The sequence below is a fragment of the Zingiber officinale genome, chromosome 6A, assembly GCF_018446385.1.
Source record: "Zingiber officinale cultivar Zhangliang chromosome 6A, Zo_v1.1, whole genome shotgun sequence".
Classification (NCBI taxonomy): Eukaryota; Viridiplantae; Streptophyta; class Magnoliopsida; order Zingiberales; family Zingiberaceae; genus Zingiber; species Zingiber officinale.
This window is the reverse complement of record NC_055997.1, coordinates 99859718-99878036: the sequence shown is the minus strand read 5'-3', so window position 1 is coordinate 99878036 and position 18319 is coordinate 99859718. Positions and strand designations below refer to the sequence as shown.

At 39.3% G+C, this 18319-nt stretch overlaps 1 protein-coding gene across 1 annotated transcript; it reads left to right on the top strand.

Moving 5' to 3' along the window:
• The first annotated feature begins 6544 nt into the window (after positions 1-6544).
• Positions 6545-9543, top strand: LOC121994233 (3-oxoacyl-[acyl-carrier-protein] reductase FabG-like). Its single transcript, XM_042548341.1, has 3 exons — positions 6545-7009; positions 8745-8977; positions 9114-9543. The coding sequence occupies exons 1-3, from the start codon at positions 6703-6705 to the stop codon at positions 9396-9398; spliced, it is 825 nt and encodes a 274-aa protein (XP_042404275.1). The 5' UTR covers positions 6545-6702; the 3' UTR covers positions 9399-9543.
• Positions 9544-18319: the final 8776 nt, after the last annotated feature.

The window sequence follows — 18319 nt, the reverse complement described above, 5'->3', positions numbered from 1 at the left end:
GCCTTGCTATTTCTCAGCGCCTGCACATTAGTACAAATGTGAGAAGCACATCCGATATCTAATACCCATGATGAAGAAATAGATAGATTGACTTCTATAACATAGATACCTGAAGTGGAAGTCTTACTTCTCTTCTTCTTAAGATCTTCCAGGTACACTTTGCAGTTCCTCTTCCAGTGCCTGGTCTGACCGCAGTGGAAGCAGGTAGCATCCTTGGTGACCCCTCCTTTGGGTTTCAGTGTCTTGTCTTTGCCCTTGGCTTGGGACTTTCCCTTGCCTTTAGGCTTGCCCTTGCCTTTGCCCTTTTGCACCATCAAAATGGAGTTGGGATTAACCTTCTTAAGGTTGAGCTCAGCAGTTCTTAACATGCTGAGCAGCTCGGGCAGTGGCTTCTCAATTTCGTTCATGTTATAATTTAGAACGAATTGACTATAGCTATCTGGCAAGGATTGTAAGATCAAATCAGTGACCAGCCCTTGGCCAAGTGGGAATCCTAACCTCTGTAGGTTTTCTATGTACCCAATCATTTTGAGTACATATGGGCCTACGAGAGTCCCATCTTGCATCTTGCACTGAGATCTTGAATCTCTCGTGCCCCGCTTGTCCTTGATATAGTTGACAAAGATGTTCAACCATATCATAAGCGCCCATCAACTCGTGTTACTTCTAAAGCTCAGAGTTCATGGTCATGAGCATAAGACATGACACATCTAATGCGTCATCTTGATGCTTCTTATAAGCATCACGGTCAGCTCGCGTGGCAGTGGCAAGAGGTGCCTCCGGAATGGGCTACTCCAGAATGTACAGTTTATGTTCTTGTGTGAGAACGATTCTCAGGTTCCTGTACCAGTCCAGAAAATTTGCTCAGTTGAGCTTGTCCTTCTCAAGGACGGAACGCAGGGAGAAAGAGTTCGTATTTGACGTCATGGTTATCTACAACAGAAAAATACAGAAAATAAATAAATAACATATTCTATTAATCATCTAATTAGGCCTTTAATTAAATGATGCTCCCACTGAATTCTATAATTCATGTGGGACAAGATCCACATCATACTACGCCTTGAGTTAGCTTTGGCTAAATCGCCCAAGACTTAGTATGATCGGTAAGTAACTAATTACCAATTACATCTCTTTGCAACTCTTGTTTATAGGATCAAGATCCTCATTTTATATTAAAACTCGAGTTAGCTTTGGCTAATACGCCCAAGAGTTAATATAAACATGATTTTGACCTATCTACCAACCATTGGAAAATGCCTATAGTTAAACTCGATCCAATTGAGTTAACTAGTTACTCAATCTAATTGAGTTGTACTCACCCATGAGTTGATAGGCGGGACCAAAATTATCCCTCTGTACCCTACCAAGATAATATGTGTTGCTCTGCTTTGGCAGATTCAACAACAATATGTGATCGAGGTAGAGATAGGTATCACGGCATGGTAGGCATTACAAGTTGACGCGATTGAGATCTAATCTAATCGACGAGGTGTATCATATACGCGATTTAGATCTAATCTAATCGTTAGGGCGCATCATGTACGCGATTTAGATCTAATCTAATCTTCGAGGTGTATCATATACACGATTGATCAAATCGAATCATTAAGGCGCTAATTAATTACTTATTCTAGCATGCATCACATATACACACACAGGTAATTAATTAAATATTTTGTGATTAGTCATGGCCCTACTACGATCTTCTCAAGCCAATGAGAAGATCGGATGGTCAACCTAAGGTCAACAGCTTCTCAAGCTCCTTTCTTGACCACCTTGTGTTGCTCGCGCCCTCCTCGTAACACCGTCTCGAGTGGATCTTCCACCGCTCCAATTTGTACATTACAAAGGTGAAACTCAAGTTACATTCTAGTCTAAAAACTATTTTACAACAGGAATATAATAGAGGAAGGCACGACCCGCAGGTCGCGAATAAAATACAACACGCACAAACACAAAATGGCACGCAGGCCATATTATGAATTACAACACAATTTTTCCAATCTAATTGGGTCTTTTGGGTCATGACCATCACAAAATAATACATAATTATAAATTATGTAATTTCTATAAATTTCTATAATTTTTCTTACAATTTTTATAATTTTTATGAGTAAAAATTCTCGGCGGTCCCGTTTAACGTTTTTAGGGCGCAATCGCGGAACGAATCCCCTTGCAGGGTCAGGGGCAGCACCCCTACCCACGATATAACCATCGCGAGTGTTCCTTAGCGATCCGACAGCGCCTTAGCCTGCTGTCCCAAAATGATTTGGGGCGAAACCTTGCTGTTTCGAAAAAATCTTCTCGATAGTCGAAGCCTACAAATGTCTAAACACTTGTGCTTCGCTTCTACGAGAAAAATACCCATAAAAACTATCAAAATCATAAAATCACAGAAAGTTACAGATCTGTAATTTTTATAAAAATATAAATTAAAACATGTATACGCATCGCACGTGGCTCTGATACCACTGTTGGGTTTTTCAGACCGCAAAAATTATTTTTTTTTACATTGCAGAAACCCCGAAATCTCCATGCCACGGATCCGTGTGAAGAAATAAAATTTCATATACATGTTTCTAAGCCTAGATCTACTTTAGATCTACAAGATTAAGAGTGTTACCCTTGATGCGAAGCCCTTCGCTTAATCCCGCTCGTCCTAGGTTCGCCGGATCTCGAGAGTATCAAAGTAGATACTCCTCTATGTGTATCCGCACAAGCAAGAGATGGAGAAAATCACACAAAAGGTGTGCTAGCACCTTTGATGGTCACGACAAGGAGGAGGAGAGGGAGAGAAGAAAATGAGAGCTTGAGAGGAAGAAGAAGAAATGAATTGCCTTGAATGAAAATTAATCCATTCCACACTAAAAGTGGTCAGCCACTTCAAGGCTTGTAACCCCCATGGAATATCAAGAGTCAAGTCTCTTGATCTCCTCCATGAGGTGGCATTTGGTCAAGTCAAACTTGACCAAATGAAGAAGCCTTGATGATGTGGCATTGTCAAGTCAAAGTCAAGTCAAAACTTGACTTTTCATCTTCCTACTTAAGTCAAGTCAAACTTGACCACTTCTCTCCCTTGGTTGATCTAATCTAACCATTAGTTCAAGTCAATTTTAATTTAATGAATCTCTATTTATTGAATTAAATTAATTAAATGAGTCTAAGTCTAAATTAGACTCACTTAACACATGAACCAAATTGAGTGCAACTCAATTAGCTCAATTTGGATTACTTTTAATCCAATTTGGTTCATCACATGAACTTAATCCTTTAGGTTCATCAAATGAACCTAATCTCCATCTAATTGCCCTTTGTGTGTGACCCTATAGGTTCTTATAACGTTGGCAATGCTCCTAAACCCATTTAGAAGCATAAGTAATGAGCGGTATCTAGCAACACATCATTACTACCAAGTTATAAGAATGTTGAGATTCAACATCACCTTGTGACTACTAATTGTGACTCTTCACAATATATGACAATGCCCTTCTATCCTAGACATCTAGATTGATCAATGTGAGGCATAGACCGTGTCATCCTCTAATCAATCTAAATCTTGAACTCCAAGTAGACTCACTCAATCAAATGAGCTCAATATCTCATATTGACTCATTTGGGCATGGCCATGCACTTCGTGGTCTCACTCTATCAAGAATATCGATGTCACTCCTGTCATATAGGAGAGATAGATCTCATCTACATCACTCACATCCCTCTGCATAATTCGTTACATACCCAGTAATCGTCTTTATAGTCCACCCAGTTACGGGTGACGTTTGACGAAGCCAAAGTACGTAACTCCTTATGTAGGAAACCATGGTGACTTCAGGTCCAAGGACTAGTAGTCATATTAATAGCCACATGAGAAAGTATATGACACTCATATAATGATCCATGATACTTTCTCATGGCGGGTCATTCAGTATACATTCTCCAATGCATACCCATGTGTCAACTTGATATCTCCATATCCATGACTTATGAGATCAAGTCATCGAGTTGACCTACATGCTAGTCTCGTCGCATTAGCATTGTCCCTGAATGTTAATACTCGACTAGGAATGATTAAGAGTAGTGTTCCCTATATTATCTCACTATCGATTCAACCAATCGATTGATATAGGAAAGAACCTTCTACTCAAGGATGCTATTATGCTTAGTTATTTGGCACCAATACAAGTAAGTATAATAACCAAAAACAAATGTCTTTATTTATATACAAGAATATGATACAACGAGTCCATACAACAATCATCAAATGATTGGCTCTAGGGCTCTAACTAACAGTCTTCGTCCCTCGGTCGAACCCCGTGTTGACCTTCTCGCTAGCTGCGTCTCTTGCTCCCCGAGCAATCTTCCGCTCCGGCTTTCGTCCCTCGGAACCACCGCACGCTTCCTTCTCGTCCACTGGTGTACTCTTCCGCAGCGCCTCGTCTCTCGGACGCACCGCATGCCGTCCTTCTTGCTAGTTGCGTCTTCTGCTCGACTACCTGTGCTCCTAAGCTCCTGCACACTTAGACACAAGGTTAGAAACACACATGGCCTAACTTAACTTGTTGATCACACCAAAATAACCTTGGGGTTACAACACCTCCCTCCCTCTAGCTCATATGAGTCCTAATAGAAGAAAGTCTGTCAATTGATTACACCAATCAATTGGCAATGCCCAATCAATCAGTCAATTAATTTGCAGCCTTTTGTACTCTAAAAGAAAGCCTACCAATCAATTTCCTAATTGATTTGGGAAGCTCCTATATGCTCAAAATTGTTTATCAATCTATCGGCAATCTGTGTCAATCGATTGATACACCATTTGACTAAATCTGAAATTCTAGATTTACACTAATCGATTGGTGATGCAAACTCTATAATTGAGGATTGGTGAACCCTAAAATAGGATTTTTCATCCCCAAAATCTCAAGCACATACCTTCATTTAATGTATTAATAGAACTCAATTAGCTCATGTCAGATGAACCTCCTATTCCCTGGACTTTGTGCCTGAAGATTCTTCATCTCCATATCTTCATCTACCCTTGCATCCGATCTCACGGTCTGTTTGGGTTTCCACCTTTTGCTAAGAATCTGATCCTTAACATTTTTGGTCTTTCTTTTCCTTGCATATAGTCTTACGATTTGCATGGACTTCTTCTTGCCAAGAATTCAACCCTCGACTTTCTTGGACTTCATTTGTCTTGCATTCGGTCTTCCAACCTACATGGACTTCTTCTTGCCAAAAATTCGATCCTCGACCTTCATGGACTTGTTTTATCCTGCACACTAGTAACTCAAGTGAGATTTAATGTATTAAACTAAACTTAAGTAATTGTCAATCATTGAAACTTCTCATTTGGAGCATGATTACACCAACCTAAACAATGTGTGTAATATAAGCATATGTTTCGAAACGTGTGGTGAATGGAAGTGCACGTCCCGGAGAGGCGTGCACATTCACTGCCCTTTTAAAAGTTGCCCACTCTCATGGGCATAGGTATGCACACATAAACATTCGAACCCTTTTTACAAGTTTTCCCTTTTTCAACCACTTGTGCTAACTTGAGTATAGGAGTGGTCATGTCGAGTCCAACCTCGGCGCTTATTCTAACCTTTTGCTACGTGTTTGTAGGAAGCTTGTAAGTTCTCCTCGCTGTCGAGTCATGTGTAATCTTCTCCATGACCGTTGACTCATCATATCGTGATCTCAGATAGGAATAAATTGATGTTATTTGTGAGAACTCGCTTGAACTGAGATGTTGAGATAGTAGAATCCGAAAGAACTGTCGAGGATCTCAACTCCACAGGCGGCATGACTCAGAGTAAGACTATCACCATGGTCTGAAAAGATTTCCAAATATTGATTGATGAGACAGTACAACAGATTTTGCTATAGCGAGTCTATACTATCTATTAGTAAGAAAATTTCCTACCAACCATCTGAATAAATCAGAGAAATGTATATGAAAACCTATCCTGACAATTAGTGAGGTCTACTATCTATTTGTAAGAAAATTTTCTATAATAGGCCGTAGCTAAATTTCAAACTCTAAATATCTAACAATTATTATTAGAGAACTTAATCATGGTATCTATCACCGGAAACAAACATATCATCCAAGAATAAAACCCATCGTGAATCATGGTTTTATTCTTTTTTTTTTTATGCCACAAAAGAATAAAACCCATCGTCTACGCAGTTTTTCTTTGGTTTTATCGAATAAGGAAAACCATAAAAATTAAAGTGTATCAATCTCAATCAATCGAATTAGATGATGTAGAATTAACCACGATATGAAAATAGCTTGAAAAGAAAGATTCGTTATGAAAAATCAAAGTTTTTCGTTTACGAAAATTAAATGCAAAATGGTTTAATTAAATGATAGAATGCGTTGCCATCAAAAGCCCGCCGTTACTTTTGCGGCATAAGGAGCTCTCTAGAACTCTTCCACTTGATTTGAAAGGGAAATAAATTACGAAGATGATCGATCCCGTGATCTATTACAGAAACCCTATATATAGTTACCAACTATGTCAGTTCATGGGAACAAAGCTCCCTCATTGCTCGAAAGGTTGCAATGATAACTGCTATCATTCGTTCATGGGAACGTAAGCAGCTAGCCGTACGTTCGTTCGCCCATTGATAACCCATCTAATGATTTAAAGCTGCGTTTGTTAACTGCTTTTCCTCTCAATCTCGACGGCAATGGGAAGCAGAGGGAAGCTGGAGGGAAAGGTGGTGATGGTCACCGGCGCCTCCTCCGGCATTGGCCGCGAACTCTGTCTCAGCCTTGCTAGAGCCGGCTGTCGCGTCATCGCGGCCGCGCGGCGGGCCGACCACCTCAAGACCCTCTGCGAGGAGATCGCTGCGTTCCGACCGGGCAACCCGACTGCCGCCGTGGCAGTAGTGCTGGACGTTGGCGCCGAGGAGGCGGTCGTCGCGGCCACTGTGCGGAGGGCGTGGGACGCGTTCGGCCGGATCGATGGATTGGTCAATAACGCCGGAATTCGAGGTATTTACGACTTTAACTAACGGCGGGGACGCCTTTCTTTTTTATTATTTTCAAAATATAAAAAAATGTCGATAATATTCTGATAAATTTATCTTTAACTGGTCTTTAAATCTATCAAAATTCATCATCCATCTAATACTGCTTTCTTGAGGCGCTTTCTTATTTTTATCCTTCTCTAATAATGTCTATTATTCTTTTTTTTTTCTTACGACAAGGAAGTATAGATGAATATTTATAGATAATATTTGGGGGCAGAGGCAATTCCTAATTTTACCTCTACACTCATGGTGGATCCAGTATATTAAATTTAGAGGGGCCGCGTATTAATTGATAAAAATAATTATTATAAAATATTTGCCCATTCTCAAATAGTCTCTGAATTCTTGATTTAAATTTTACTACGGAAACAAAGGGTTTATCAGTAAATCAAAATGGTTGATAATTCTATTATTTTGGCCAGTAAAATAAAATAGATTATTGGCTAAAAAATTTTGCCAGGATTTGGTTGTAATACATGGTGGTTAAATTTTATTTCCCGACCATCATTTTGACTGATATTTTTTAAAAAGTTATCCCAAATAAATGGTCAGTGAATGCTTTTAAAAATAACAGTCATATATATATTTCTTAAATTTCTAAAAATATTGCCAAATATATTTATTTGGCCTGTAATTTTTAACAAAAAAATTATCAGCGAAATATATATTTAACCGTTAATTTTTAAAAATAAATGGCTAATAAATTTCTAAAAACGAAATATATATTTAGTTGATAATTTTTTAAAAAATTTACCAGCCGATATATATTTGGTCAGTATTTTTAATTACATTATAAATCAAAATACATTTGGCTACAAAATAATAATCGATAAATTTAAAAAACCTAATAAATAACTAATAAAAAGTGAATATTACACAGTATAGTCAATTATCCAAAATTGACAAAAAAAAAAAAAAAATAGTACATATCAAAGGGTAGGGATCCTCTGGTCTCGGATCCCTAGATAAGTCCTGATCTCTTGTTCATTCATTAATTGGATGGGTTAGATTTTACCTGTTTAATTCATCCACTCAATAAATGAATAGGACTTCTTTTAGTCCAAAAAATTCTGGACCGATGCATATCAAATGACTAGAAAAAAAAGTACTATAATAAAAATACCTAATTAGTGTATCAAGGAGTATTTTGACCAGCTTCTTCTTCCTGGATAGGAGTCGTATAAGACTGTTCGTGATGACCAATCAAAATACATTTGGCTACACTGTTTTTTCAAGTTGGAAAAAGTATAGTAAGCATGTTGCAATATTATTTAAAATGACACAAAATCGTTTAAATTCCACGATCGAGAACATGTAAATGATAAAAAAACACATACAATATTTAAAAAAAATTGGTAATTTTACTATTCTAGTCAATCATACCTACTTACATAATTTTAATTGACTATATTTCTCATGCAATCGATTAGACTACTAAATTTTTGTAGTACGTATAAATTTAAAAATAAATAAATTTCTCACGCAGTCATTTTAATTGACTGGTTTTGTGGATGTGGCCTCCAATTGTTAAAAAAAATTATAATAAATAAAGATGGACTGTTCTTCAAGTTTGCTCATATAAGTAAAACTAATTACGTGCTTTTGAATGAATTCTTCAATATTTAATTTTGTTGTTGACGAAGTAATTAAATTAAATGCTCTGTTTGTTGGTGATGATCTATGATCTAATTGATCAGGAGGTTGGCATGCATCAGTAGATTGGCCAAAGGAAGAATGGGACGAAGTCATCAGAACCAATCTGACCGGTACATGGTTAGTTTCTAAACACGTATGCAGGCTGATGCACGACGCCAAGGTGAAAGGATCCGTCATCAACGTTTCATCCATCAACGGTCTCCTGATTGGCTCTCGTGTTCCAGGAGCGACCGCTTATGATGCTTCCAAAACAGCTGTTCATGCACTCACTCAGGTAGCTAGCTATATAATTAACTTGCCATGAATTAACATGTATATATATATATATATATATATGTTAATTCATGGTAAGTTAATTACTGCATGTATAGTATTACATGTGTTAATTATTAATTAATGACCTTAAACAGACGATGGCATTGGATGTGGGCGGTTACAATATTCGGGTGAACGCGATTGCGCCTGGACTGTTCAAATCGAAGATAACAGCTTCCCTAATGTCGAAGCCATGGCTGAGCGGAGTGATAGAGAAAATAGTCCCATTGAGAGCGTACGGCATGAGCATGACAGATCCAGCAATAACAATGCTCGTGCAGTACCTGCTTCAGGATTCGTCCGACTACATCTCGGGCAATGTTTTCATCGTCGATGGGGGTACCACTCTCCCAGGGGTCCCAATCTTCTCCTCACTCTGATCGATTATATATATATATATATATATATATATATATGTTGGTTTCAATAAGATAGCACCGTTCTAGGTCAAACTCGATCTGTACTTCTGTATTTAGCAACACTGCTACACTATATATATCCATAACGGCTGAGCCAGAAATAAATCTTATTAACTCCCGGGCTGGTTGGGAAAAAAAAATTCTTACCTATCTTTCTTTCTTTTCTTCCTGGGCTAACCTATCACCTCATTTTTTTTCCTTTCTTCCATCAAAAGACGGATCTATTCAAAGATTATACTGGGCTATAACCCAATATCTCTCCGAGGACAGTACAGGATAACTGGTGTCTGGACAAGTAATCTTAAATCCCTAATATTTTCTTCTCCTCCTTTCTGCTGTAAACCTGTAACTTGTTCACAATTACCTCCCGAATTCTATTGTCATGGCCGCCGTCGAGTAGCCAAAGCATGCCACAGCTTCGCTGCCAAACCATCGCGCAATGGCGTTGTCGTGTTGGTTTTGGCATTTTGCCAAAGCATCAGCTTCACAAATTACAATGATTATATTTGTTTTTGGATGGTTGTCATTATTTTACCTCACTTGTAAAATCAGACTATAATAACATTATTTGACTAATTGACTGTATTTAATTTTATCAATATTTTTAGCTTTAGCTTTTAGTATTTTCGTTTAGAATAAGATTATAATTTACATTTTATCTCAAGTTACTCTGACATATAATTCAATCTATTTTGAATCATTAATGAACTATTACTTGTTTATTTATTTAGAAATTTAGTTTGAATTATTTCAGATGGAACATCAATCTACTTCAAAGAAAGAAAAGATATTAATATCATCTTTCTTTAAAAAAAAAATAGTGAAACTAATAAAAGCACTTCCATTCTTACTATAATGAAAAATCAATTTAGTGAAAGTCTTCTCATTCCTAATATCCAAATTCCTTCAATTTCTTCTCCTAACGAAGACCATTGATCATCCTCTATTTATATTGAACAATATCCAAGAAAAAAATAAATATGTAAATATCATGTTAATATACGAGATGAGATAAGACGTTCATATCTAATAATGACATCTTATTAACTAGATATGTTGGAGTATCCGACTATAAAATTTGGAAGTTAAAATCGTCAATTTTAGATAAAATAGTTCTAGAAATTTTATTAGTTGGAATATTTGCCTTCAACAAATAAGGTATATTATTTTTATTGTTTTCTTTTTTTTGAATGATATTAATTCATCTTCAACACTAGTCAATGAAGGATTTGACAATTGAAAAAGGATAAACTTGTAGGCGATCTTGTGATCAGCTAGAAAGGGGGTTGAATAGCTAGATCACCCTCCAACTCGATTGTTTCTCTACAAAACGTTAGTGCGCAAGAAGAAATACAAAAACTAAAACAATGAAGGCAAACAAGAATACAAATGCTAACACGATTCCTTTACGTGGTTCAGAGCTTACTTGCTCCTACTCCACGACGTGTCTTGAGGTGGACGAACCCTTGATCCTTCAGTGGATCAGCCCCCAGCAATCTCCGGCTAAAGCTTACTCCTTTTCGGTGGAGTACAACCTCTCACAAAACACTCTTCTTCTTTTACAAGATGGAGATTAAGAGTAGGAAGAAGAGTATGGCTTGGAAGCTTTGGACAATGACAAAGGAGTGATTCAACAATAATTAGTAACCTCCTTCATGCCCCAAAACTTCCTATAACGAGGAGAGAGAGTTGATCATCATATCAACTCATCTCGGGACCAGTCGACTGGTACTTCCATCAGTCGACTGGTGCTACCGTTGGAGGTAGCCAACGACTACTTTGCAGTGCCAACAGTTTGCCAACGGCTACTTACCAGGAGACTGGTAAAAGTACCAGTCGATTGATCGCTGCTCGCTCAGTGAACAGAATGCTTCTGTTCACTCCTAGTCGATTGCATAGTCGACTGGACCAGTCGATTGTAATTTCCATCAGTCGACTGATCCCAGTTACATACTCACACTCATCCTCTCCGGAGTTACCCTTGAAGCCCTCTTCCTCGACCTTTGTCCCTCAGATGCACCCGAGCCCACAGCTCCTCTCCGTGCCATCCTTCATATTGCCTTGAAGTCCGCTTCCTTCGACTTCACTCCATTGCTCCTTGTCCGTGGTCCCTCGGATGCACCATCCTTCACCAATCTCATGGACCCAAGCCATAGGATGAGCCTCTCAAGCTTAGTCGCACCAAGCTCCTCATGAGTATTTCATCAAGTCCTGCATGACTTAAACACATATCAAATCAATATGAAACCTAACTTAAACTCTTTGACACACACATCAAAACAATGATTGAACCCCGATCAATCCTAGGTCAATTGTGTAGGGGATCGGTGGCCGGCTAGAAGGGGGGTTGGATAGCTAGGTCACCCCCAATTCGATTCTTCTTTACAAGGTTAGTTACGCAAGCGGAATACGAAAACTAAAGCAATGAAAATAAACAAGTAAGAGCAAACACTAACACAAATCCTTTACGTGGTTCAGAGATTGCTTGCTCCTACTCCACGGCGTGTCCTTGAGGTGGACAAACCCTTGTTCCTTCGGTGGATCAATCCCCGGCTAGCTCTTACTCCTTCTCGGTGGAGCAAACCTCTCACAAGGCTCTCTTCCACTTACAAGATGAACTTAGGTTTAGGAGGAAGAGAATATAGCTTGGAAGCTTTGGACAAGGACTAGGAGTTATTCAACAAGCATGAGCAACCTCCTTCAAGTCCCAAAGCTTCCTATAAATAAGAGGAGAGAGTTGATCATCATATCAACTCATCTCGGCACCAATCGACTGGCAAAACCATCAGTCGACTAGTGTTACCGTTGGAGGTAGCCAACGGCTACTTCGTAGCACCAACAGAATGTCAACGGTCATTTACCAATCGACTGCTAAAACATACAATCGACTAATCCACACTGACCGAATAAACAGAACCATTCTGTTTGCACCCAGTCGACTGCGCGGTCGACTACACTAGTCGACTGCTAAAACATGCAGTCGACTGCTACAGTACTGCTACAGTAACGCTGCAGTACTGCTGCAGTAAAACCCTAAAACTAGAATTTTACTCCGAGTATAATTTCTCATGCACTCGTACTCTCACCCTTACAACTCATTTGACACTTCCTTTGCAGTTTTAACCTCTTACCTTCAAGCCTACTTCTTTTGGCTTTCGTCCCTCGGATGCATTCAAGCCCACGGCTCGTCCCCAATGTCATCATTCGCGTATGCCTCGAAGTCGCTTCCCTCGGCCCTTGTCCTCGCTGCTTTGTCCACGGTCCCTCGGATGCTTCATCCTTCACCGGACCGAAGCCATCAACCTGAGTTGCATGTGTATCTTACAAACCTGCACAACTCAAATACACATATCAAATATCAGGGTGAACCTAACTTAAACTTTTTGACACACACATCAAAACTATGATCGCACCGATCAAAACCTAGGTCGATTGCACCAACAAATTGCACCAACAAAACCAAGGAAAAATATGGACATTTTTTGGCTATATTGGTTCTGTAGCTTCTTCGCCTCATACTATGTGTGAGAGGAGGGTTGAAAATTTGACAAGACCCTCTCAACATATTGATAATGTAATGCATGTTCAAGCTAAAGAGGAAAAGGAGAAAAATTGTTTATGTTTGAGGACCTCAATTGTCAATGTTCATTAGCTAGCAATTTAAGGTTGTGTCTTTAGAGGTAACAATGAATCTCTAACTTCATCTAATCGTGGGAATTTTCGTGAATTGGTAAAGACTTTTAAAATTAATGAAGTTATACTTGAGAATGCTTCAAAAAATGCCCAATATATCGCTCCAAAAATCCAGAAAGAGATTTTACATATTATGGCTAGTAGACTACGACAGATGGTTCATGAAGAAGTTAGAGATAAATTTTGTTGGAGCAATCCCAATGGTTCATGTGATCATGTGTTTTGGTGTTTGACCAAATGGTTTAAGTTAGGATTACCTTCGTTATTTGATATGTGTATGTGAGTGTGCAGGTTTGCAGGATACACATATGACTCAGCTTGATGGCTTCAGATCCAGTGAAGGATGGAGCATCCGAGGGACCATGGACAAGGCAGCAAGGACAAGGGCAGAGGGAAACGACTTTGAGACATACGCGAAGGATGACATTGGGGACGAGCCACGGGCTTGGATGCATCCGAATGACGAGAGACAAAGGAAGTAGGCTTGAAGGCAAGAGGTTAAGGTTACAAAGAAAAGTCAAGTGAGTCGTGAGGGTACGAGTGCATGAGAGATTGAACTTAGGAAAAAATCCCCGGGGGGCACTATAGTAGTCAACAGGGGCACTGTAGCAACTAACGACACTGTAGTAGTCGACTAGTGCAATGTAGTAGTCGACTGATGCACTATAGCACTATAGCAGTCGACTGATGCATTATAGCTATCGACTGATGCACTGTAACAGTTGACTAGTAGAGAGCCGTTGAGAGAGTTGTTGGACTTGCACCAGTCGACTGGTGCAAGGATCAGTCAACTGGTGCAAGGACCAGTCGACTGGTAATGGTAAAACAGCAGGGTTATTTTCTTCCAAGCTCTATAAGAAGGAGCTTGGGATGACCGACCAAGGTGACGAAATTAGACTTGGTTAAAGCCTAATTAGTAATCACAAGAGTTCTCAAGTGCTTGTGTAATCCAAGAGGTCTTGGTGAGTTTTGTGGTGACGTTTCTCCACCCACATGGAGCGACTTGAGATAGCCGAAATTTGTCGACGGCTAATCCACTAAAGGATCGGAATCATCCACCTCAAGGACAACCATGGAGTAGGAGTAAGTTATCTCCGAACCACGTTGCATCAACGTGCATTGGTTTGCTTGTCCTTTTTCATTATCTTTAGCTTTCGTATTCGTATTAGTATTTGTATTATTCCACTGTACAAGCTAACATACATAGGAAGCTATCGAATTGGGGGCACCGCCTATTCAACCCCCCTTCTAGCCGACCGCAAGATCCCCTACAAATTCTTCTATATTCTTATTGATGAAGCACGAGATATATCTAAATGGGAGTAAATGACTATTATCTTGAGATTTATGAACAATCATGGGATTTTGGTAGAAAGAATTTTTTACCATCAAAAGTGTTAGTGACATTACTTCAATGAATCTGAAAAAAAATTATCAAATGTTCTTGTTCATCATGGCATACAAGTTAAAAAAATTAGAGACCAAGGATATGATGGTGCTTGCAATATACATGGTGTGTGGAATGAACTTCAGACATTATTTCTCAGAGATTGTCCTTATGTACACTATGACAATTATTTTACTTATCGACTATAACTAACATTGGTTTCTATGGCCAAGGATGTCAATGTTATTTAAGAATTCTTTTCTCATTTGTACAATATTATCAATATTGTCACTTCTTCTACTAAGCACATTGCTAAGTTACATACTGCACAAAGAAATGAAATCGAACATATGTTGGCAATTGGAGGACATGATTCTAGAAGTGAGGCCAATCATATTGATAATTTGCAGCGTGCAGGAGCTACTCGTTGGAATTCTCACTATGACTCAGTAAAAAGCTTGATAGGTATGTACACTGCAACTTGCAAAGTTTTTGAAGTTCTTAATGACTATTCTCTAAATGGAAGAGCTAAGGATGAAGTTCAGGGAATTTACAGAAACATGGCAAGCTTTAAAGTTATATTCATTTTACACTTAATGTATAAAATTATGAGAACAACATGTACTCTATCAAATTTATCAAAGAAAATCTCAAGACATTTTGATTGCTATTGTTGGATCGTAATAGATGAGAGAGAGGAGGGGGTGAATCTCATTCATTTAAAATCTTTTCTTTTTGTATCGAATCAAAGGATAGTTTGTAGTGGAATAAAAAGAGACAAAAACTCAAAGATACAATAGTTTTTTTACTTGGTTCATAGTATAGTGACTATTACTGTAAGGCCTACGATCCTTGATCACTTTTAATGGACAATTCTGATATAGTTCTCCTAGAGGAAGCCAAATCATATAGTATGAAAAGATGATAGTAATAATCCTACTATCTCCATTGAATAATCATTCATTTAATTTGAATTGCATGAGGATTAATTGAGTAAGACTCGATTGAATTAGACTTGAGTTAGACTCAAGTGCATTAAACTTGAGTTAGACTCAAGTGAGGATTTGTCACACCCCAGAGGAGTCCCTGCCAGAGGAAATTCAGGCAGCATCACCCCTGTACGGGTGACAATCTGAAACTTTTCTATATCCATAGTCATACACGGCCAACACGGCCGGAACATATATATATATAACAATAAATAAATAAGCAAGCAATCACATCATCCACGCAGTTAAATAGTGAACTAGAACAAATGATAAGTAAACATCTCAAATCATCCTACTCAACTACACTCATAAAGCACAAAACCGATAACCTATTCAACTACACTCATAAAGCACAAAAACTCAACGACACAAATAAAATCGACTTACCTCTTCTACCGTCCAGGCAGGCATATAGAAGATCATATCGAATAAAAATCCATCGACAAGTAAAAATCCATACAAGATCCAAAGTATCAAAATAGAACAAGTCTAAACATAGTCTAATAAAGAAAAACCCAAAGACCAACAAACGTCCTCGTGGACTGCAATGGACTAACGACTGGAACTCTCTGGACAGTATCAACCTGAAAATAGCAACGGAGGAAGGTGTGAGGCCAACACTCAGCGGGTAACAACTGATATGCATAATAAAGAAAATAACAACCAACACTAATCATGTGTACAGTCTCCTGATACAAGAAGGATAAATGTAACTGAAACAAGTAGGAGAAAATTGTACTAACCAAGACCAAGGTATAAGTATAACAGGGTCGTCAGACCGAGAGGTATCAAAATCCTGTATGCATGTCAAACATATGCATCCATCCAAATGCAACATATAAGTGCAGCAAACACAATTAGAAAATGCATAAATGCATATGATGCCAATGACATGGTCACCCCTGACGCCAGTCAGCCATCTCACACACAATGGTGAGACCGAGTGGATAGGATTGTGACAACCGTGCACTCTGTCATCACTGCTCCTGATGAGTGATCAAGTGGACGGGATGTTGTCGGAGTACACCTATCCTCCTACCCCAAATCATAAATGGGGAAGCTCAATGCTCTCATCTCCTGGTACACAATGACGGGGAGGAATCTTTGCCGGCTACCACGCTGCATCGCACTACCCATGAGCAGACCAACGGAGCCAAACAAAGTCCAACCGTCTACCAGCTATCACGCTGCTACACTAAACCAGCGGAGCCTAACAAAGCAGAACTGTCTCCCGGCTACCACGCTGAGTCACCGGATCAGCAGAGCCAAACAACAGAAATGCGACACACCCTGCCTAATAAAAACCACTAACTCATGAGTGGTGGTGTGTGCAGATCCATGTAACTGGCGATGTGCTCAATAATAATGGAGCAGACTATCGCACATCATGCAATCATGCGAGATGATGCATGATACTAAACATGGTAATATCCTGAACAGCATAGCAATATCCATATATATATAAAATGTGTACCATAGGACAATGAACCAAATCAAATGTACACAGATCAGATAAGGTATCAAAACCCCTAGGTCCTGAACATAATAAATAACATGGTTGTGTCACTACCCCTATAAGCATGTATAATCAGGTAGGTACTAACATGAAGCACATAACAAGTAAACAAACAAGTATATAACAGATCAGGTAGTGACCAACCGAAGCAGATAAGAAACACAATCATTGCTGTTTGTTAAAAACATTACTATACATATCAAATTACATAAAGTCAAAGTACCCGCCTTCAATCGAAAAGTCCAATCTGGTCCAAATACGACGTCGAGATACTCGTCTCGCGTCAAAGTCCTGTGTCACGAATAGAAATATATTTTATTTAGCTACAATTCTTCTAAATAGCTAAATAAAATCTCTAATCCTAAATTAGGGCAAAACCCTAATCATATTACCATCATTCTTCCCACAAGAATTAATCTACACATGATCATCTATCTAAAATAATCTAATCAAAATCATGACCTATAGCATATATCAAATGCTCTACACCTTACCTTACTTCTTAGCCGCTCCTGTTAATCCACAGGCAAGGAAAGTTACTGTTGGACGAAGTAACTATTGCTGGAAACCCTCCACATTGCCTGGATCACAAGAAAAATTGAGGCTCAACCAAAATATCAATACACCACAATAATTTAACATCAACCTAGCTTCCCTTACCTCAATCCACAACTGCTGTGGCTACTGGAACAACAAAAACGGAACCACAGTGAAGAACAAACTAGGGCATGGTTCCTGATTAGAAGAGGGGGTGTTCTGCTGGGGTACTCTGCCATGCAGAGGAGGCCGAAGAAGAAGGGAAATCACGGGTCGGCGCTGCTCCGTTCGACGGCGACAGACTTCATCTAGGGCAGAGGAGGGAAATCGGCAGAGGGCGGCTCGGCGCTAGGGAAAAGGGTGCGGCGGTGCTGCTCGGGTCGAGAGTCGGCGGTGGCGTGGAAGAAGCAAGGCAGTGCTGCGGTGGTCGGTGGCGCTGAAAAGGGGCAGAGGGAAAGGTTCGGGTGGAGAGGAGGGAAGGAGAAGAGAGCGACGCGAGGTTTCCCTTGGCCTTTGGGGTCTTGTATGTTGGATCAAGATGCGCTAGAAGGGGGGGTGAATAGTGCTTGCGGCTTTCACAATTTTAGAATCGCAAAACTATCGGAGTTAAAATGCAGCGGAATAAAAACAAACACACAAACACAGGGGAATTTACTTCATTCGGAGCCTGTGATGACTCCTACTCGAAGGCCCGCGATCCTTGATCGCTTTCCATGAGCAACAACTATAAGTTCGAATAGAGTATAAGTATTGCAAATAA